General features: G+C 35.9%; 1 protein-coding gene across 10 annotated transcripts in view; it reads left to right on the top strand.

The window, feature by feature from the left end:
• HECTD1 (HECT domain E3 ubiquitin protein ligase 1) overlaps positions 1 to 22,403 on the top strand; it is a 62,528-nt gene extending 40,125 nt beyond the window's left edge. For 4 of the 10 annotated variants that reach the window (XM_030452740.1, XM_030452738.1, XM_030452739.1 and 1 more), the window contains 18 exons: positions 1,313 to 2,149; positions 5,205 to 5,426; positions 7,091 to 7,224; positions 9,178 to 9,334; positions 10,079 to 10,301; positions 12,767 to 12,821; positions 13,060 to 13,242; positions 13,567 to 13,777; positions 13,860 to 13,945; positions 14,975 to 15,102; positions 16,465 to 16,666; positions 16,811 to 16,948; positions 17,198 to 17,805; positions 18,886 to 18,964; positions 19,076 to 19,169; positions 19,525 to 19,675; positions 20,899 to 21,043; positions 21,450 to 22,238. In XM_030452740.1, the coding sequence (XP_030308600.1) occupies positions 1,313 to 2,149; positions 5,205 to 5,426; positions 7,091 to 7,224; positions 9,178 to 9,334; positions 10,079 to 10,301; positions 12,767 to 12,821; positions 13,060 to 13,242; positions 13,567 to 13,777; positions 13,860 to 13,945; positions 14,975 to 15,102; positions 16,465 to 16,666; positions 16,811 to 16,948; positions 17,198 to 17,805; positions 18,886 to 18,964; positions 19,076 to 19,169; positions 19,525 to 19,675; positions 20,899 to 21,043; positions 21,450 to 21,587 (3,791 nt within the window). In that variant the 3' untranslated portion in view covers positions 21,588 to 22,238. Of the gene's footprint in view, positions 1 to 1,312; positions 2,150 to 5,204; positions 5,427 to 7,090; positions 7,225 to 9,177; positions 9,335 to 10,078; positions 10,302 to 12,766; positions 12,822 to 13,059; positions 13,243 to 13,566; positions 13,778 to 13,859; positions 13,946 to 14,974; positions 15,103 to 16,464; positions 16,667 to 16,810; positions 16,949 to 17,197; positions 17,806 to 18,885; positions 18,965 to 19,075; positions 19,170 to 19,524; positions 19,676 to 20,898; positions 21,044 to 21,449 lie in introns of all 10 variants that reach the window. The other 6 variants (XM_030452745.1, XM_030452744.1, XM_030452742.1 and 3 more) reach the window with 4 other exon arrangements.
• The last annotated feature ends 331 nt before the right edge of the window (positions 22,404 to 22,734 follow it).

The raw sequence follows: 22,734 nt of genomic DNA, 5'->3' as shown, positions 1-22,734 counted from the left end.
AGTGACATGAAGCTACTGAGTGATCTAAATGTGATCCAGAACTGCTCATATGGGGATGAGATGTCTACCTAGAATTTCTGAAAACTTTACCCAATTTCAAATACTCTTCCTCCAGAGTAATATTTCTAACTAGAAAATTGCCTGTGATCTTCTGTTTTGGTCTAGAAGTTATGACTTTTGGATAGTTGTAAGGTAAAAGTGCACCTGAGAGTACTGAAAATAATATTTTAGTTCAAATTAGCTCTCTTCTATTTTATTAAAGAAAAATATATGTGCACATTTAGAGCTGACATCTTACTTTTAATTTCTGTCTAAGGCTACAGAAGATGACTCAGATTTAGAGATTTCATTTTATAGAAAATGTGTAACAATTAAAATAGTGACACCAAGTTTTATTACAGTTGACATAGAATAAGAAATACCACAAGGTATCCTTTTAGGTGACTGAGATTATAACATATACTCAGACAAGCAAATATAAATTATTTTACCCTTGTTTCTGGCCTAGTTAGGTCAACTTTGCTTGTTACCCTCATTATTGCAGATTTATTACACTTAACTGTTAAAAAATACTGGTACTCTAAATATGATTTTTAAAAGGAATTGAAGAGTAGCATCTCTTTTCAGTGTTATTTTGGTCCCAGTATATAGTATTTCATTCTATGAAATGTGTTATTTTTGAACCCTGAAATCTTAGTTGAAGTAGTCCTTACCCATGTGCTCTAAGACTTTCTGTAATAAGAAATAATGGAGTCTGCATAAACTACTGAACTGAAAAGCTGAGTCAGTAAGTAAATTATTTCACTTGATAGGGGAAGAGTAAGAAATCCCAGGATAATCAATTTCATTAAATGTTTTCTGTGGGATAAATATACTTATCCACAAGCATCCAACAAAGGAAAACATTCTGTAATCTCCTTGCAAGAATTAATAGTTTCTTGACAAATAATAATAATAAGGTTATAATGCTACATGTCAATATAAATTTCTGTTGTTAGAGAATCTAATAACGAAATTGAGAGATCCTTGTAGGTCAGGTTCCTTCCTGAAGGAAGCTACTTTTGGTGAGATTCTGGGTCCCTGGAGATGGAGGCTGGTCATTCTTACTGCCTCAATGTTAACAGTAGCTTAATATACCAAATCAGTTAGACACAAACACTTCCTTTTTAATTGGCATTAAGGGTTATGTAGTGATTTTTATTAGTTCAGATGCGCAGCCCTTTTGAGAAGCTGATCCCATGTTGTGGAGCTACTGTCTGACACGCTCCTGTCTGCTTTCTGCTGGATCTCACAAACTCCTGTCCCTTTCCAGGCTGGATTGATGTCACCTGGGATGCTGGTGGCTCTAACTCTTACCGTATGGGCGCAGAAGGAAAGTTTGACCTCAAGCTTGCACCAGGGTACGACCCTGATTCAGCGGCATCACCCAAACCTGTTTCATCCACTGTTTCAGGCACAACGCAGTCATGGAGCAGCTTGGTGAAAAACAACTGTCCAGACAAGACGACTGCTGCTGCAGGCTCCTCAAGTAGAAAAGGAAGCAGCAGTTCTGTGTGTAGCGTGGCCAGTAGCAGCGACATCAGCTTGGGTTCGACCAAAATGGAGCGGAGATCAGAAAGTGTAATGGAGCAAAATATAGTTTCAGGCACTGACGTCCATGAACCAATTGTTGTTCTGTCTTCCGCTGATAGTGTGCCTCAGGCTGAAGTAGGGTCCTCTTCCAGTGCAAGCACCAGCACCTTAACAGCGGACATGGGAAACGAAAATGCAGAGAGGAAGTTAGGTCCTGATAACTCAATACGTACTCCTGGAGAGTCCAGTGCTATATCCATGGGAATTGTTAGCGTAAGCTCTCCTGATGTGAGTTCGGTGTCGGAACTGACTAATAAAGAAGCAGCTTCCCAACGACCTTTAAGCTCTTCAGCAAGTAACAGACTCTCAGTCAGTTCTTTGTTGGCTGCTGGGGCACCGATGAGCTCCAGTGCAAGTGTTCCTAATTTATCATCTCGTGAAACTTCCAGCTTGGAATCTTTTGTACGAAGAGTGGCAAACATAGCACGTACCAATGCCACAAACAACATGAATTTAAGCCGAAGTAGTAGTGATAACAATACTAATACTTTGGGAAGAAATGTCATGAGTACTGCAAGTAAGTGAGCTATGTTTATTCTGAGTTAAAGCATTTGTTCTTTCTTTGGCTTTCATTACATGTAAATGAAGTTTGGATTCTGTTGGCCTGATACAGAACAGGACTTAGGACAGCCTCAGCATTCTGTGTGCCTGTAGAACTCATGAAGAGCTCACTGAGTTTCTGTTAACTGGAAAATGTTACATTGCCCTTTAGTGTCAAAATACACTATGGTACCCATCAAATAGAAAATAATTCCAATTTGTTTATTACATGCTTGGGAAGAGAGAGAGTATGGTTTAGATCAATAAGCTGGAAGACTAGCAGCAGTAGCTAGCATGGGATACTCTTGATTCTGTGGGGTTTTGCATACTCACCTTGTACCTCCCTTTATCTGTTTTTTATTTGTTTGTTTTTGTTTCCTGAGGAAAGGCACTTTTTGCATATTGTGAAGTCTCTGAGCTTAGGAACTAAGAGTACAATAGAAAAAATAACCTGCTGTATGAGGGAGCTTGAATAGATTCCTAAATGAGGCTGAATAGCTGAATGTATTCTAAATGATGTGTGTGTTTTCTAAAGATGGTCTGGTCATTAAGGCTTAGATTTTGCAAAATGCTAAAGCATATTAAGTGTAAGGAAACTTATAGGTCACAGCTACTTAAATACGATTACCTGCACGCTTTAACATTTGCATCTTCTCAGATTATATGTAGCAGCAAGGTTTTAGCAGATGAGTTCAAAACCTGATTGTTGTGAGTGAGTTCACTCTGCTGAATTTTCAGCATGCTCCCTTCAGAGCTGTTCCTCAACCTGCCTTGTAAGGTATTTTGTTTAGTGGTGGCGGTGGTATTCTAACCCCAGAGTTTCATTTCATGAGGTAGGCAAGTTAGAAGAAGTCAGATGATTTGAAGCAGAAAGAAGCACTCAGTTTCATGTTAAGGTTTCATGCTTCTCTAGGACTTCTGTGCTTCTATATTTAAAAAAGCCCAACAGTACTTGATTTTAGGATTCCAGATTTTTTTAATAGCGAGTGTTTACTACTTTGTTGAAGAGTTAATTTTTTTTTTACCTAGCCCTATGATACTAGGGGGAAGAGTTTGTAGCCCACATTGGAAATGTAAATAAGATACTGAAGGGAAGATATCCATTTATTGTTCCCATACAGTGCTAAAATTGGAAATAGAATATGGCAAATTAAAATTAGGATTTAATATTAAAATATATATATATTTAAAATTGTTCCTCATGTAGGAATGATTTTGTTTTATACATTTTATGCAAATATAAACTGTAATTGTGAACTTGTGTCCCAAAAAGAGACAAGAGACTAAATATGAGAGATCTCACTGAAGTTATATTATGGTGTAAAACGATTGGACTTCTAAAAACTTTTTTTAAAATTTTTGTTTAGCCTGTCCAGGTTTAAAAAAAAATAAATAATGAAGTTCTCAAAGAAGTCTGAATCATGATATGGTACAAGTCTCTCTTGGATTTGCTGTAGTAGTTGCAGTTAAAAATACCAGTATTTGCCATCAGTGTTGCGGTGTCCAGGGTAGACAAATTAAGTGTGTTCTTGAATTCAGAGCAAATGAAATGCTCACACTTGAAGTTCCTAACACAAGAAAAACTCTGAATTGGAAGAATTCCATGATTTTTCAGAGATGAGGTTAGGCTTATTAACAACCCTAAATTTAAATTTCACTCTCTCCCTCCCCATGCATAGGAACACTTTCAAGCACTATACATACCTGCTTAGGTCACATTTCCTGTTTGTTAGGGTTTTTGGTTTGGTTTGGTTTGGTTTGGTTTTTTGTGGGTGAGGGGAGGGTTCTTTTTGTGTTTTTAATTTACAACCTGTTACCTATGTTCCTAAGGAAAGAAAAAAAGGAGTATCTGACAAAGAAAAATAGGAAGTGTAACATTTGTATTTCCTCAGAAAACTACCAAATGAGCTTAGGGGAAGAGTGGTGCTATTGTGTCTTCCTTCAAGGGTAGTAACCTTTGCAAATTTATAACAATAGTCTGGAATTCAGACTATAGATTATTTGTTTATTTTTTAAAATTTAGGTAAGGAGCACTTCAGTTTACATAAGCTGTAATAAAGTAAATATTTAAAACTGTAAAATTTGCATTTGATAAATTTTAGGAAAGCTAGATAGAAAAACATTTGGTTTACATTTAAGTATAGATGACCTACTGAATTTGCACATGCAAACATGATTAACCTCAAGTGTTTGAAGATAGGTATGTGAGAAAATATTTTGAAGACTGGGATGTAAATGTGTTTTTGCACACAGGTGTAACTCATTCTCAGCTGTGTCCATTACCTGAAATTTTTCTATTGAGTTTACAGTTAATTTACAGTGAATTCAGTCTTGTTTCAGTTGTTAACTAAAATGCATTTTACTGTGTTTTATTTCAATGTGCAGTAAGGTAACTTCATAGCTGTTGTTTGCTTATTCTGAAAGTTACTTATATAAGTAATCTAACATAAGTAAGGTGTTCGGTCACATGTTTTGCAGGACTGCCAACATGATGGGCTTTGTAGCCCATTGTGAATGTATGTGTTAGCAGTTTTGTGAAAGATAGCAAGTCAGAGCTGCTTTAAGAATTAGAAAAATGCACAAAAATCACATTTTTCTTGTTATGTTCTGTTTCAGTTCATTTATATTTAGTTAAACTATATAATCTTAATGATACTATTTTTTAGAAATTAAAATACATTTCAGACTTAAAGACAGGCACAATATTGGAATAACAGACTTCAGAAACACTTTTCATGTATTTGAAATTAAGTAATTTCAGATTTCCAGAGGGGTGTGGGGATATATTTAATAAAGTTGTTTTAAATGTATGTAAGGGAATATGCTCAGCAGTGAGCATCTGCATTGTAGGGTACATTTTTACACTGGGAAACCCTCTCCTTTTAGTTTGCCTTTTATTGTAAAATATAACGCCTTACATCTGATAAGTTTTCAGCCCGAAATATATTTTTCAGCACTGGGCTCATGCATGTATATTGTACTCTTCAAGTCATCAAATCATTTATTTTATCTTACCATATCTTTATCTATAGCTTCTCCTCTTATGGGTGCCCAAAGTTTTCCTAATCTGACTACAACTGGTACCACATCAACAGTGACCATGTCTACATCCAGTGTTACTAGCAGCAGCAATGTAGCTACAGCAACTACAGTTTTATCTGTTGGTCAGTCGCTTAGTAATACCCTAACTACTAGCCTAACATCAACATCTAGTGAGAGCGATACAGGTCAGGAGGCAGAATATTCTTTATATGGTAAGTTTCATTTTTAAATGAACATAAGCAGACTTCCCATTAATGATTTTTCCTTTTCTCCCCTTGTTATCGCTTTTTCATGCAATATTTTATTTACTGAAAAACATTTGAAAGTTAAGCTATTCTTTTGTTACTAGTTTTGTAAGGCAGTAAGTAAAATGATGTTAATGTAGTAGTAGTTCCTTTTTTTCAAGTACTTATTTTCAGCAGTTCCTATCTCACGTTGTTCACGCTATAGTTTATTTAGGCACTTAATTTCCTTAATCAAGTATGTTTAGTATCTAATGTCATTTGCATATGAACCTTTAATTAAAATAAAAATGTTATTTCTTAGTGTGTTGTATAGGCATGCTACATGCTCGGTCTGAGGTACCTTGTATTACTGAGGGCTTGAAAAGCATCCACTATGAGGCACATTATACACATAAAATGGAAAAGAACACAGAAATGAAAATGACATGGAGAATGGAATTATGATTTGGAAAACAAAATTCAGAGTTCCATAGGCACTGTACACTAAGACATTAAGTGATTTGCAGGATATGAATACTTTGAAACCCAATTGTAGTTAACTATAAGGTTATTATCCTAGGATTTAAGCCGATGAAACAGAGTCAAGAAAATCTGGGCTAGATATGGCAAAAACCAGAAATATTTCCTAATATAAAGTTTATTGGATTGCAAGATACTCTTGAAAGAAGAGATTTGTTTAAAATTCGGTTGTATTGTGTTCTGTTTTGCCTCTCTTATAGGTTATTGAAATTGCTTGAAAACTATCTGGTAATTTAATTGAATATTGGAATTGAGCTGCTTGGAGGCAGTCAATTAAGACAGCTGCAAATCCATCTCCCTTTATTCATTTAATTTTTAAGTCATTTGAAATTTTATTTGGGTGATCAAGTCTTAAAATATAAAGAACTGGGCAAACAGAGTTATGTTAAAGGTTCTTTTGGGGTCTTGACAACAATTCAGAGGTTGTTAGGGTGGTACACATAGTTTATATGTGTACAGAGAAATGGAAAAATTTGAAGATCAGTCCCACTCCACTTTGGATTGCTGTGAACTTATTCTCTGGTTTTGGGGAATTGCTTTTTAAGTCTCAGTACTAGATGGGAGATCTTGAACTTTATATCTGTCTTCAGCTTCTTGTTACAGAAATTAATTAGGAATGTAGTCTTTTAAAAATATTACTCCTAAATGTTTATTTTGAATGTCCTTTACAATATAATTTGAGGTCTCAGCCATACAGTGGAAAATCCATCACTAACCTAAATTTCATTAGACATAGAATCAGACAAAATACATTTGTGTAGCATTTTTGTGTAATCTTTTGTAATTTAAAAGAAGTGTAATTGTGCAATGTTTGATATAAGTAAATAAGAAACTGGTCATTCCTGCTTATCACTTTTAATTATGCAAATGTTAAGTGCTTTTTTTGCTAGTTATGCTATTGACTAGACCCTGGACTTTTTGTCAGGTGTATCTTTTAATTACAGCTTTTAATCTTATTATGCCATAAGCAATGTTTTTATTCTCTCTTTCTTATTTGAGATTTGTTATTTCACTCTTCCCAATGCTCCTGTTCTTTATTTTTTAAAATTTTGCTTTAAAAGAATCTTTTTTTTCTTTTATACTGTATGTAAATACATATTTATGTATTATAGATTTTCTTGATAGCTGCCGAGCTAGTACTCTATTGGCAGAGTTAGATGATGATGAGGATCTACCTGAACCAGATGAAGAAGATGATGAAAATGAAGATGATAATCAAGAGGATCAAGAATACGAGGAAGTTATGGTACAGTATAATTAGCATAGATGATATCTTAATTGACTAGCAGATGCATTGAAAATCCACAGGGTTGGGGTTTTTTGGGGTTTTTTTTGGTGGGTTTTTTGCAATCCAAGGTCCTCGCTATAACTATTCAATTAATTAAAACAAATGTGTTTAGGTTTAGGACTACTGGTTAGGAGTACCTGTCCATTAAGACACTAAATGAAATGCCAAAGTTACAATCATGTTATCTTTTCGGAGGCTGCAAACTGAATACTGCTTTATGAAAACAGTTCATTGTCCTTTTTTTCCATTCTTGAATGTATTTTGAGCATTAAGAAAGCTGTGTTCTCTGGGATTCAAATGGGTGTTATAAAATTGCAAGACCCTATGATATAGGACTGCTTACAGAAAAGTCCCCTCTCTGTATGAATTTGATTGTACCACCTTCAATATTTAATCTAGAGAAAAATATTCTTGACCACCAGCATGCCCAGAGACCTTGCAGCTCAAACTTAACCACTTAACAGCCTGGGAACAGGGTGACAGACAGTAGCAATAAAGGATCACTAATTCTCTGGCTGCTGAATTTTGTACTGAGACAGTTCTGGGATGCATTTTAACTGTAGACCTGTGTGAAGCAAACTGCAATAAATAATTTCAGTATGCTGGGGAAACACCTGTGTAAAAGAAAAAAAAAACCAAACCAAAACTCAAAATAAAACAAAGCAAAACCAAAAAACACAAGAAAAAACCTAAACACAGCAACTTGGTTCAAATGGGTCTTGACTAGGTTGAGTTCTGGCTTTTCATTTGTTTTTTCTTTAGTGGTGGTACACTGAATGCTTGGGTTTTTTACCACAATTGCAGTGATCAGAATGCCTATTGCCAGGTGTCAAAATAAAAATAAAGACTTCATTTATGATAGTTTGCTTGTTTTTTTTTAATAAATGTAAATACTGTTTTATGGAATTACAGAAATTTCCTCTTGTAGTTAATATACACAACTTTTAGTCATTTGAGCCAAAGTACTTAGCACTTCTTTTACAGTGTGGATATACTTTTGATAGAAACTTAGATACATTACTGAACACTGTGTTACTCCACCTTCTGCACAAAGATAAGAAGTTAGGTATGGAAAAGCCAGTACTGCTTAAATGGATCTACAGTACAAACAGGAACCTTAGCATGCAGTTTTTTTATCACTTTTCAGATATTATTAAGTGGAACTACTGTTGTTCATGGGAAGAAGCAGAAATGGTTAAAATAGTCTTTGCTTAAAGTTACACAGCAAGAGTCAGATCTGGAAAAGAAATTATCCTTTCTTGGGTTTCAGTCCTTTACTCTCTGACACACTGTGTGGTTCATCTCAGTGAGGAGTTGAACAGATTAAAAAATTGTAGTGAAGTTATAAGCAGTTAACGCTTGCTAAGGCTTATTGAAAATTAGATTTCTTCCCACAATAGTAGTTCTGGTATTTTGGTATTTATTTACTTCTGGATAAAACATAGACATTACTTGTCAAGATACATATGCATTTTGAAAAAAAACTGTTCTTGGCTTCAGAAAAGCTAATGTGTTTAGTTTGACACCACTGAAATATTTGAATCTTTGGTATTCCAAAGTCTGAGGAATACATAGAATACCTACACACTAAGTTTACTGGTCTACAGTGAAATACAGTGTATTTCCTTGTGTTCTGGTGCTTCATGCAAGTTCCATTTTTTCCAAAAACTGTTAAATACACTTGTTGTAAGGTTAGCTTATTTATGTAGCCTGTTGATTTCTGAATGTTGTGGTTTTGATAATTTTGATTCCTGCTTGACCAGTTAAATGGTACTAATACTGTTATGTGCCAGCTTTGATATCTTTTTGTCAATTTTAGTTTACATAACTGCTCTAAATAATTATTAATTTTTTGATTGAATTAATGATTCTTTCAGAATCTAAACCATGATTACTTCTTTTTTTTGGTAGGAAGAAGAGGAGTACGAAACCAAAGGAGGCCGCAGAAGAACATGGGATGATGATTATGTATTGAAACGTCAGTTTTCTGCTCTGGTTCCTGCTTTTGACCCAAGACCTGGTCGTACTAATGTTCAACAGACCACTGACCTAGAAATCCCTCCACCAGGTATGCTGTTGAGACATTTGTGACACTTTAGGTTGTATACTCCCTGGTAAGGGCCCATTTGGCTCTGAGGGTACTGTCACTATTCACCATTCCAGCATGCTTTATCTGGCTATGTGGCTTTCTCTGTTAGAGGTTCATCTACCTCTGCAGGTCCAAGCATTAGTAAGGAAAAGTAAATTAAATGCTGTGTAAATTAAGCATAATCATTAATGTAGATTGGTTATAAAATATCTTTCAATATTTGTTTCTACATGCAGGGAATCATCTGTGTGTTGAGCTCCCTGGAACAGCTTTGATTAGGGAGGGGTTGTTGAAACAGTCCAAAGCAGAGGCAAAGGAGAAGCTGCTACAGTGACTGAGCAGTCTGTACAACCAGCAGTGTAGCACCTGATCTTTCTAAGTTCATTCTTGTTTAGCAGTGTGGAAGTAGTCAGTGTCCATTACAGAAAGGAATATGTAGGATTAGGTTATGAAACAAGAGAATGATGTTGATGAACTGAAACAACTTAATACAACATAATCAATAGGGGTTTAAAAAATTCTTGTTAGCTTTATTTGCATAGAAAAATGCTGCAGTTAAAGACCTTGGAATATAGCTCACAGTTATGGCTCAGTATCATGTCTGGCCTGTGTGCAGAAAGTCTTCAGACTTCCTTATTGAGCCACTTTATTAATGTTTAAGCCAACTTGTCATGCAATATATATTTTGTATTAATGGCCTCTCAAATGATTTTTCAAATACAGGTACACCTCATTCAGAACTCTTGGAAGAGGTTGAGTGCATGCCTTCACCACGTTTAGCACTTACCTTGAAAGTTTCGGGTCTTGGAACAACTCGAGAAGTAGAACTGCCCTTAACAAACTTCCGATCCACCATTTTCTACTATGTACAGAAATTGTTACAGCTTTCTTGTAATGGCAATGTGAAATCTGACAAACTTAGACGTATCTGGGAGCCAACATACACGTAAGCTCACAAGTTTGTTGCTCTGTGTAGAGAGCGGTGTCAGAAAATTGGTGTGAAGCAATGTTGCTTTTGCTACTTCTCTGTAGGAAGCAATGCTATAGTCTGTTTTGCTTCCATTTGCTTCTGGATATTCTTACTCATTTTTAAACTAGTGCTGTGACTACAAACCAGAAAGTCATAATTTCTGATGCTCAACTTTGACTTGTTAATATTTCACAAGTCAAGCAATTGATCAAGAGAGCATAATTAGGTCTTTGTGATATCTACTTGGAAGAATCATGCAGGAATATTCAGACAAGAGCCATGCAGGAGAGATGATGGATGTTTCAAGGATCACTTCTGCCAGGCTCAAGAACAATCTTTCTCAGTGTGTGGAAAGTCAGAAAGAGGCAGTAGGAGATCTGCATGGGTGAAGAAGAAACTCCCAACAGAACTTCCAATATAAAAAGAGGTGGAACAATAGTCCAGTGACTGGGGCAGGGAATATAGGGACATTGATCCAGTGTTGGGGTGTGCGGTTAGAAAAGCCAAAGCCCATCTGGAGTTTAATCTGATGAGGGAAGTGAAGAGCAAAAGGTTGTGGAGCACAGACAAGTCCATGGGATCCAGTGGGTTGCACTCTCAAGATCTGGCCACTCGTGATTGTCTTTGAAAGGTCATAATGATTTTGAGTAATTTCTGACCACTGAAGGTGGGGAGGGAAAGAAACACAAGAAAGATGTTGGGAACTACAGACTGGCCACCCTCTCTTTCATCCCTGCAAAGGTGATGGAAATAATTTCCAAATGATTTCCTGGAAACCATTTCCAAACAATGAAGGACAAGAATGTGAGTGGGAGTAGGTGGCATGTATTTATGAAGAGGAAATTATTCTAAACCCATCTGATAGCCTTCTATGATGACTAACTCAGTGAATGAGGAGAAAGCAGCAGATACAATTTTCTTCAACTTTAGCAAGGCTTTTAGCACTTTCTCCCTTGCTGACAAACCCATGAAGTATTGATTAGGCAGTCAGTGCTTCACTAGACTGGCACTAGGCAGCAGCTAGAAGTATTCAGGCTGTTGACTGAAAACTGCCTGAACTGCCAGACTCAGATGGCTGTGATTGTTGGTATGAAGTCCATCTGGGAGTCAGTCATGAGTGGTGTATTCCAAGGGTCAGTACTGGGTCCAGTGCTGTATAATGGGACAGATCAGGCCCTCAGAAAGCTTAAGGCAAAACTGGGAGGAGTCATTGTTGCACTGTAGTTGTGCTGCCGTTCTGAGAAATCTCATCAGGCTGGAGAGATGGGGACGCAGGAACTTCATTAAATTTCACAAAAGGAAATGCAGAGGGCAGCAGCTGGGGAGAAAGCTGTCAGTGCAGGCTGGGGACCAGCTAGCTAGAAAACAGCTTTTAAGAAAAAGCCCGGAGAATGCAGGTGGACATCCAAGCCAGCTATGTACCCTAACAACAGAGGTGGTCAGCAGCCTCTGCTGTGGTGAGACACATCTCTAGTGATATGTTCAGTTCAAGGCTTCTCAGTATAAGAGAGACAGGGGTGCTCCACTGCCCCTAGCAAAGAGACATTAAGATGACTGAAGGGCTTGAAGCCCCTCTCATACAAATGGAATCTGAGAGTCTAGCCTGGAGGAAAGGCTTGTGGGATCTTTCCAATGTGTATGAGTACCTGATGGGAGGAAGTAAGGAAGATAGAGCATGTTAAAAAATTACTCGAATTATAATACAGGAAATTCCATTAAAACATAACACTGAGCAGAGGTGTTGGACTCCAGAGGTCCCTTTCAAACTCAGCTATTCTCTCTACCTTAATTTGACCTTATTTACTTTATAATGACAGAAATCATAGGACTGTGATTTTTCATACACTTATATCAGTGTAACTTCTGTCATACTAGAAAGCTATATGAAAATATATGTATGAAAATAAACTATATGAAAGCAAGAGTGCAGTAAGGTAGTTGCAGGTTTTTTAACTTTGTATTTCAGATTTCAGCTCTGCTGCACCTATTTTCTGAGTTGTCTTGGGTCAAAAATTGTAGGCTGTAACTAAAATGTTTTCTTGTTAGAAAACATGAGAAATAGTTGCTAAAGTACATGTCTCCTAAGTTATTATGCAGCAAACTACTCTAAAATTTAAAAATTTCAAACAGGTAGTACAGGTAAAGAACCTGAAATTGGTTTGGGAAATTTGCACAATGGAGGTTGTTTGATTACTCAAGCCTCACTTACGGAAACATAAATTAAATAATTTGCTAGGTAAACATTGACATAATGAAAATTAAATGTACATTTAAGAGCTTTGCTGCAGCAAGGTATGCCAGATGTTCTGTGCAGCAAAGAACAGCTCCTGTTGCTGGTTTACATCTATGTGTCATTGCTGTCTAACAGGTCAATGCATAACTTCAAAATTTAGAGGATATACTATGAGTATGAAATATTAACTCATTGTTTTGATATCTAGAATCATGTACAGAGAAATGAAGGATTCTGATAAAGAAAAGGAAAGTGGAAAAATGGTAAGACTTATTTCTCTGCCTTTGTGTATGTTGTTACGGCTGTTTAAACAAAAGCAAAACAAAACTTACTGCAGTTTTGAAAATGCCACATTAAAAAAAAAACTAACCATTTTCAGTTCAAGGTTGTGAGTATATTTGTAAATGCATGCTCCTTTAAAACTAGACAGTTTGTAATGCATGTGAAATCGTGAAGACTTTACAATCAGGAAAAGCCAACATTTGGTGGTTCCTGTTGTAGGGTTGCTGGTCAGTAGAGCATGTGGAGCAGTACCTTGGCACTGACGAATTACCAAAGAATGACTTGATAACCTACCTGCAGAAGAATGCAGACTCAGCTTTCCTGCGCCACTGGAAATTAACCGGCACTAATAAAAGTATTAGGAAAAACAGAAATTGTTCCCAGCTCATAGCTGCATACAAGGTATACATCTGCATCCAAATTCTTTTTATTATGAATGGCTATGTGCTTTGTTTTGCAGCTTAAAAGATTCTTGTGGAGAACAGATATGACATGAATAGGAAAGTTAAATATTCACATGCTGATAGCAAGTTGAGGTGGTTTTTTTTCCTTTTTTTTAAAAAAATTTTTTAGTGTCTTTTGTTACATATGGCCATGGTAAAATAAATGCATTTGAATCATCCACAATTTAACTGTTGAGGTTAATCACAGTAACCATTCTGATTTTTCAATTAATTTATATTTCTGGACTGTGCACTCCAAGTAACTTTCTCTCCCCACCCCCAGGATTTTTGTGAACATGGATCAAAATCTGGATTAAGTCAGGGAGCCATTTCTACTCTTCAAAATTCTGATATCCTTAGTTTGGCAAAGGAACAACCTCAGGCCAAAGCTGGCAGTGGGCAGAACTCCTGTGGAGTAGAAGATGTTCTGCAGTTACTTCGCATATTGTATATAGTTGCCAGTGACCCTTACACAGCACGAACTTCTCAAGAAGGTAAGTTTGCTATCTAGCAGAACTTCTTAAATGTTTTAAAGAAAAAGAAAATAAGGAAAAATTTTGTCTTTGGTATTTTCAGAAGGAGATGAGCATCCTCAGTTTAACTTTCCACCAGATGAATTCACAAGCAAAAAAATTACTACAAAGATTCTGCAGCAGATTGAGGTATTACATAAATGTCTTACACATAATTCGTATATGTAATACTCTTTTTATAAGACTCTTCAACTCCTCTTTACTTTGACTGTTTGAAATAATTTACTTTTTTGCCCTTTGACTTTTGAATTGTTTTGTATATTTACTTCCTTATATTTTGGATAAGTAAATTCTGTAAGATGAGGCTAGTAAGACTAAAAATATACCAAGAAAAAAGTTGTGATAGGATTGTATCTTTCTTCATCAAACATCAATGTTACCATGTAGTGTACTGACGTCTGCCTGATGTTGTTGTAAAAATGGCAATTCTGTTTAGGGTTGACAAATTCTTTGTTTATACATTTATATAAAGCTTTCAAAATGGCATTTAGAAACCATATTTTGGTACTAGGTCAGTTAGCTGCGATGAAAGGAAAAGTTTAAGATGTAGTTCTTCAGTAGAACTACATTGTCTTTAACAAAGATTTAAAGATGGTGATTCTTGAGTTGCTCAGCTCTTGCATGTTTTTTTTTTAAATTACAGTTAGATTGCCCTAATTATTCATTTAAAAAAAAGTTCAGTTTTTCATGTTCTTTTAAAGCCTCTTCAGACATCCTGAATATCTTTGTAATAATAATAATATCTGCAATATTTTTTATTATATTTGTATTATAGAAGAGACTATAGTAATAAATCAGTGGGGGAAATCTTTACTACAACTAAGTGTCTTAAAGAATTTTTGGGCTTTGAGGAGATAGTATCTAATAACCTGAGGGCAGAACTCAGAAGTAATTCTCTCTAGCTAATTGTATATTAGGATCTCCCCACAGTCCTTTGGGTAGTACATATCCCAGAGGTCTGCTACCTGCATAGATGTACATTGCATCTAAAAATAAAAGGAAAGTAGCAATTGCTAAGAAGGAAGAAACTTGCTCAAGCATAAGTGAAAACTACGCTTGGATATATTTGGTTTCTATGTACTTTGGTACAAATTTGCTGGGACAATTTGAGTCTAATGTTAGACTTCTCTTTTTATACTTCTTTGCATTAAACTACAGGAACCCTTGGCACTAGCAAGTGGAGCTTTGCCAGACTGGTGTGAGCAGCTAACAAGCAAGTGTCCTTTCTTAATTCCATTTGAAACAAGGCAGTTGTACTTCACATGCACAGCATTTGGAGCTTCAAGGTAAAAAAAAATAAAATATTCAAGCCTGCTTCCTTTTTTTCTTTCTTTTTTATATTGTTTTTTTAAATATATAATGGTTTAGGAAAATTCCTTTGAAGAAATTTCATTTTTCAACTTCATCTAAAGACTTTCTTGTGTACTTTTAGCATAGGATGTCATATCAGGCAATTTGATTTGCAAAGGACTAAGAAGGAGTAACTAACCAAGACTAAAACATTCTGAAAAAAAAAGCGAATTAAATGTTTTTTTAAAACACACACTAAGTATAAATATTTTAATCTTATAGTCCCAACAGTGGTTTGGTGCTTGTTTGATTTGGTTTGTTTATTTTTAATTCACTGAAATCTCACCAACATAGACATAAGCTAACAAGTAGATGCTATTTTGAAAGTTAGTATTTGCTGCATAATGGAACTGTAATAAACCCAGACATTAAAATGTTTAAGCTTACCCTCTGACTTGTTTGGTTACCCAGAAATCCTTCATATTTTGATTGCAGCAGTATTACCTTGAGAGTAGACAGTATACACCTTTTTGCCATCTTATTTTTATATAATGAGAATGAAGAAAGTTTTTGTGGGTTTTCTTGGCTGTTTCTTTTTTTTGTTTGCTACAAGAAAACTGTAGCCAGTGACTTGTAAAAATTATTTTTGTGTTTAATATGCAGTAGAAATGCTTCAGTATGGGTGTAAAATAAGGCATTTAAAAAGAAAGGAAGAGAAGGAAAGCTGTTGTCTTGGAAGACACCTTAAGTCTTCATAATATGGAAAAATTGAGGTTCTTTGAAAAAATGGTCCAGAAAACTGGATCATGTATTGTTTGTTGTTTTGTTTTTGTTTCGAAAAAAGGTAATGTTTTACAAAAACTGTGTTGTAAAGAGATCATTCAGGAAGCATTGCATGGTATTTACTTGGTAAGCATTCTTAAGCTTTTTAAATATTGGAAACAGTTCTTAAAACTCATACTGCAGTATACAGTGAAAGTTGCAGTAAGTGGCTGTAAAGTTTTGAACATCTGCGATTAAAAAGCACCACAGTAAATGCTGTCCTCTGTTCATCCCACTTTAATATGAGAACTGCAGTAATTCAGATCAATAATTGTATCCTTTCATTGTTAGTATTTATTACATCAAAAGTTATGGCTGGCCCTTGATAGTAATTAAAAATTACTTAGCTTGGGCTGCTTTGTATTTTAGGAGTTACACTTATTTGGGCATTTGTCTCAGAAATACTATGGTATGTAATCTTAAACAAAATAGAAGTAATTAGTAGTTAAAAAGGTAATTTTCTTATCATCTACTTTCAAGTTTTCATGGTGGTAGACACCAATGTTTTAAGCAGCTGTTTGTTGTTTTTTTTCCAGAGCAATAGTATGGCTGCAGAACAGGCGTGAAGCCACTGTTGAACGAACCAGGACGACGAGCACAGTGCGACGTGATGACCCGGGAGAGTTTAGAGTTGGACGTCTCAAACATGAAAGAGTGAAAGTTCCGCGAGGTGAATCCTTGATGGAATGGGCAGAAAATGTCATGCAGATTCATGCAGACAGGAAATCTGTTCTAGAGGTAAAGCATATCTGCCTAGCAGAGCGAGGTTAGATAGCTATTTCTAATGCGCTGGCTGGGATATTGAATATCCTGTTCCATAACCAACAATGAATGTCTCACTAGGATTTTGTTTTGTCATTAACATTCCTTGTGTTTTTCTAGGTTGAGTTTTTAGGGGAGGAAGGAACAGGTCTAGGTCCTACCTTGGAATTTTATGCATTGGTGGCAGCAGAATTTCAGAGGACAGATTTGGGAGCTTGGCTTTGTGATGATGACTTCCCGGATGATGAGTCTCGTCAGGTATATTTCAATTTGCTTTTAAAACTGAGTACTTGCATACAAGAAAAATGAGCTAGGTGTACAGCAAGGGAAGAACACATGATTACTGAGCAGGTACTCATGGTCAAGAATGATAATGCTGCTCTGCAGCTTGCTTTCTGACCGATTTCTCTTTTTAACAAAGTAGAGTGTAGTATGTTGAACAGCACAGATATATAATTAAATTGACCTTTAACTATATCACTTTTTTGTGTTTCTCACCTAAATCAGGTTGATATTGGTGGTGGATTGAAACCCCCTGGCTATTATGTGCAGAGATCATGTGGACTCTTCACAGCACCATTCCCACAAGATAGCGATGAACTCGAACGAATAACCAAACTCTTTCATTTCCTTGGAATTTTCTTGGCTAAATGCATTCAGGACAATAGACTTGTGGATTTACCCATTTCTAAGCCTTTCTTTAAACTCATGTGTATGGGGGATATTAAAAGTAACATGAGTAAGTTGATATATGAATCACGGGGTGACAGAGACTTGCACTGCACTGAAAGTCAGTCAGAGGCTTCTACAGAAGAAGGGCACGATTCCTTGTCAGTAGGAAGTCTGGAAGAAGATTCCAAATCAGAATTTATTCTTGATCCACCAAAACCTAAACCACCTGCCTGGTTTAATGGAATTTTAACATGGGAAGACTTCGAGTTAGTAAATCCACATAGAGCTAGGTTTCTAAAAGAAATTAAGGACCTTGCAATTAAAAGGCGTCAAATTTTAAGCAACAAAAGTCTGTCAGAAGATGAAAAGAACACAAAGTTACAGGAACTAATGCTGAAGAATCCATCAGGTTCAGGGCCTCCACTTAGCATAGAGGATTTGGGGTAAGCGTTTTTGCATTTATTTATAAATATGCAAACAATGTTGTGTTACAGACAAATGTTAACACACATAATTAAAAATGAAGATTTCTTAATTTTAAACAGTATAATTGAAAGAAGGAATCATTAGAGATGCAGCAAGATCCAGTTTGCCATCTGTACCTCTATTCTTGTTACCTTAGTTGGAGGGTTTTTCTTTTCTTATTTATTCAGTTTCCTAATGTTTAAACATAAATGCGACTGGACTGCAATGCTGTATGACTCTAGAAACACTCAAATACTGGTAAAGACCTTTAGAAAAGTGTGAATCTGTCCTTGCATTGCTATGATAACTACTGAAATTTAAATATTTTTGTGAGAGCTTTTAAAGAGGATGGGCTGAAATTTCAGATTGTGATAATGGGAATGCATTGCAATATTTGAATCCGTGTTAAACTTTTAGCAAATGTTAAAAAGCACTCGTCTGTGTAAACTTGTGTCAGGATGCCATCTTTTGTAGTTTAAAATTACTTCTTTTGAAACAGTAGTTTTTCTACTATTAATAATATGAGTTGTTTGTTAAAATTATGTTGTGCCACAAGAATTGTATAGTCAGATTTCTGTAATTGCTTATGGCTTTGCAGGCTTTAGCATGACTTGTTATGGAGAGAAGCAAGTAGCACCATTGAAGAGCCAAAATGTTTAATATAGTAAATGGCTCTGCAACTTTGTGCTGGAAATTGATATAAAGGATTTTCTGGGTTGGTGGATTAAACAGTTTGAGTAGCTTTCAAGCTGATTAACTTTGAGATAGCAGGCAAACCCTATGAAATTTTCAAGGGTTGTCAAAATTCAAATAAATAATGGGGGAGTAAATGCATGTGAATACCATAGATCTGAAATATGTATTATCTGTGCAGTGCATTAGTAATTGTAGTTCTATACTGTGGTGCCACTGTTCACATATATATACAAAATATATACACAATAGTCCACAGGCAAGGGTGAGATGCTTCCAGGGGCATGTAGTTTAGTTTATAAATCTATTGTATTCTCAAGAGTAGTAGCAGACTTGCAGTTAATAAGTGTCTTTCTATTTTGAAGTCTAAATTTTCAGTTTTGCCCTTCGTCGAAAGTATATGGGTTTACAGCTGTGGATCTCAAGCCAGGTGGTGATGATGAGGTAAGGAAACAACCTACCTTTACAATTTGGACAGCAGTTAAATTTTTACTGTCTCAGCAGTGACTATAATGCAAAGTGAATTCTTACAGTACTTCTCTGTTGTCTTTGCAGACTGTAACAATGGATAATGCAGAGGAATATGTAGATCTCATGTTTGACTTCTGCATGCATACTGGTATACAAAAACAGATGGAGGCATTCAGAGGTAATTTTAAATATGTCATAATACGTATGTTGTTAGTAAAATAATAGTAATAATATATGTAGTTAGGTGGACTAATTGACAGTTGGGGTGTGCTGGTTTAAAGTGGTTGGTAGCATGGCTTTCAAAACCAAACTTTTAGGTTATGAATGCAACACATAGGACGCTAATTTCATAACACTTTTGCATTAGCTATGCCATTTTTTACCATGGAGGGGTTCCATTTACCCTAATCAAGAAACTGTTGATTGATTCTGGCTTGATTAATTGAACAACAATATAATTGAAATGCTGACTTTATTTTATAATTATTTTCTTTTTTACATACGTTTATTACTTTATCTTGTGTAAATTATAGATGGCTTCAATAGAGTCTTCCCAATGGAGAAACTGAGTTCCTTCAGCCATGAAGAAGTTCAGATGATTCTTTGTGGAAATCAATCACCTTCTTGGGCAGCTGAAGATATAATCAATTATACTGAACCTAAACTGGGATATACACGAGATAGGTACATACTTTTTGTCATTTTAAAACAGTAGCTAAAAGATATGTTAAGTGGCAAAATATCCATAATGTCCATTAGATGGAGATGCCAAATTGGATGGGATTGGTCATTGAAGAGAAGAGCGAGTGATTGCCTGAAACTGCATGAAATAACCATATGTGTTACAACAGATAGGTTAGAAGGTGCTTGATGATTTTATGATGAGAGAAGATTTAAAAAAAATGAGAATGTGAAGAACATGGAAATGTAATGACAGGTAACTAGTACAGGCTTTTAAAAACAGTGCGGGAGAGTTTTTACTTTTATCTTTGGTGATGATTATAGTTTTGGTTCAGTTTGGTATAGTTGTTATTTGTCTTTTATTTCGTGACCTCTTTCTTCAAGTGTCATTAAAAAAGAAAATGGAAGGAACAAATAAACTGGTGACTGATTATCAGGAGGTAGTTCTGATGTTTTGGAGTTTCAGTTTGTGGTTTTTCGTTGCTTGTTGTGTTGTTAGAAATAACATACAACCTACTTCTGGAACTGTGTTAGTATAAGTATGCTGAAGAGTCCTCATCAGTCTTAAAATGCTGTGTGGAGTGATTCTTCTACTGACCCTGCTCAGCATGTAGAGATGCAGCTGAGATTACAGTGCTTGATATCTGAGGGTGTTTCAGCAAAATGTGTTTTCTTCATGCCCTCTCTTCCCAGTCATTTCCTGGGCTGGTGTGGATGAAAGTAGTGTTATCTGGAGGATTCCTTGAAAATCTATTGTAGTCAGTTACATTTGTCCTGGTTTTGTTTTGGTTTGTGGGGTTTTTTTATTTGTTTTCTCATGAGGGTCTTTTAACAGGATAGAAATGAAACACTACATAAAGTGAAGTGGCATTGTACTGCAGAAGTGGTACAGAAGAAGTCTTAGGATTATAGTCAGTTGAGTTCTTATAGATTTGAGCTCTTATTCTCTACTCATATACAAGATAGTTGAATAACACTCCAAGAAAAGTATGGAGAACAGGCAATATTTACCAACATTTTTCTGTATAATACCGAGCAAGGAGATGAAGTATTTTTAAGTGTTTTATGTTGTTTTATTATTAACTCTGTATTGAACAGGCACCAGAGTCATACAACTGGTTGTACGTATCATACAACTAAAGATCATAATTGTACCATCTCAAGGGAAATCTAAGAAACACTCTCTTGTAATGTCACTGTAATTGATGACTGTAATTTATTTTAAGCCCTGGATTCCTTCGATTTGTGAGAGTCTTGTGTGGTATGTCTTCGGATGAAAGGAAGGCGTTTCTCCAGTTCACTACTGGTTGTTCAACACTCCCACCAGGAGGACTGGCAAACCTGCACCCCCGGCTCACTGTTGTACGCAAGGTACGGCTTCTTCAGGTTGTTCCTCAAACCAGGTGGCTTGGGTTGCTACAGTAAGAAGTAACACTGATATTTTTTTTTTGGGGGTGTTTCTCTAGGGGGGATGGGGGTGTATGGAGGGGGTGGTTGCTTGTTTTGGGTTTTGTGGAAGATGTTTTGCTTGTTTTAATTTTGTTTGTTTGCTTTTAATTTATGACACTGGTTAAGCTTTTAGTAATAACCTCTGTGCAAGGCCTGCTGTCTCTTTTGAATATATAAATAATCAGTGTGCAGGTCCTCCTTATGCTCCTGTTTCTTGGCATCTGGTGCTATGTATGTAGTGCATGTCACAAATTCAAGGATCTTACAAGTTTTAACTTCCACATCAAACCCTGTGAACAGCTGCAGTAAAAAACATTCTTTTCCTCAGGTTGATGCTACAGATGCAAGTTATCCATCTGTGAATACATGTGTGCATTATCTAAAGCTGCCTGAGTATTCTTCTGAGGAGATTATGAGAGAGCGCCTGCTAGCTGCTACCATGGAGAAAGGCTTCCACCTCAACTGAGCCACTGACTGCAATATGGGACATGAGAAAGTGTTTTTTGATACTAGCGAAGCCTCTTGTGTTTTGTGTGCAAAAAATATGATCTCCACGCTGTGCTCTGATGAGACTTGCCTTTTTTTTCACCTGTGAGGCTTTAGGAACATGTGGAATAAGTTTGTTAGCTGCTAATGACAAAATAAATTCTTGTAACTACACAGCCAGCAAGAAATTGGCACAGAACACTGTGTGATGCTTCAAGGGCTTGCACAACTGGAAATTAAGGTGGTTCTGTTTGACTGTTCCAAAGAACAGATCATCAGATTTTCAGTGTTCACTGATACAAATTTCTAACAGTGTATTTGTGTAAAGTTTGTCATTTAATACCTTGTACACTACAGTTGCCATCACTGATCCCTGTTTTGCTGGCTTTAAGCTAACTGGTCAGAAACTTGCTTCCTTAAAACTTAATGGGCATCTCCAGCTTTTTCTTTTTTAATGGTGCCTGCACTATTGGAGTATTTTAGTGGGTTTTTGCATATAATCATGCACAACCTTTTTTTTTTCTTTTTTTTTTTTCTTTTAAGTGGGAATATATTTTGATTTCTCAAATGCCCAGCTATAAAGATCAAATCCTTAAGTGTGTTTGTGCAGCTCAACAATAAAGCTATTAAACACTGGTTCCTAGTGCAAGGCACACTTAAAGCAAGTTTTACTTTTGGTTGTATTTTCTTTGTATATTATAAACATTTATTTAACTTGTTGCAGTTTGGAGTTTAAAAAAAACCACCCAATGTGTAAGCTCAAAAGTAATCATTAAAATGTTTGCAACATATAAAACTGTCTCCTCTGAGTACTTCATTAATACTTCTTTTGTTATTAAATCTCTGTATGTGTTCTGAACAACTTGTCATGGCTTTTTCAAGTTGAAAAGTATTTCAAGTACTAACTACATGTCAATAATTCATCATACAAACTCATCTCTGTTCTCAAATCTTTTCAGAATTGCACAGTGGAACTTCTGAAGAACTGGCAGTAGCAACACTGCACATGCCACTTTTTGGTGCACTTCGGTGGGCACACGTGACCTGAGGTAATATTTCTTAATTTCTTATATTAAATTCGACTAAAAATTGGTTCAGATGGTGTGGCAGATTAGCTTTCCCTGATG

This window comes from Calypte anna, chromosome 5A (genome assembly GCF_003957555.1).
Source record: "Calypte anna isolate BGI_N300 chromosome 5A, bCalAnn1_v1.p, whole genome shotgun sequence".
In the NCBI taxonomy this organism is placed as follows: Eukaryota; Metazoa; Chordata; class Aves; order Apodiformes; family Trochilidae; genus Calypte; species Calypte anna.
The sequence above is the reverse complement of the archived record's forward strand: the minus strand, read 5'-3'. Positions and strand labels throughout refer to the sequence as shown.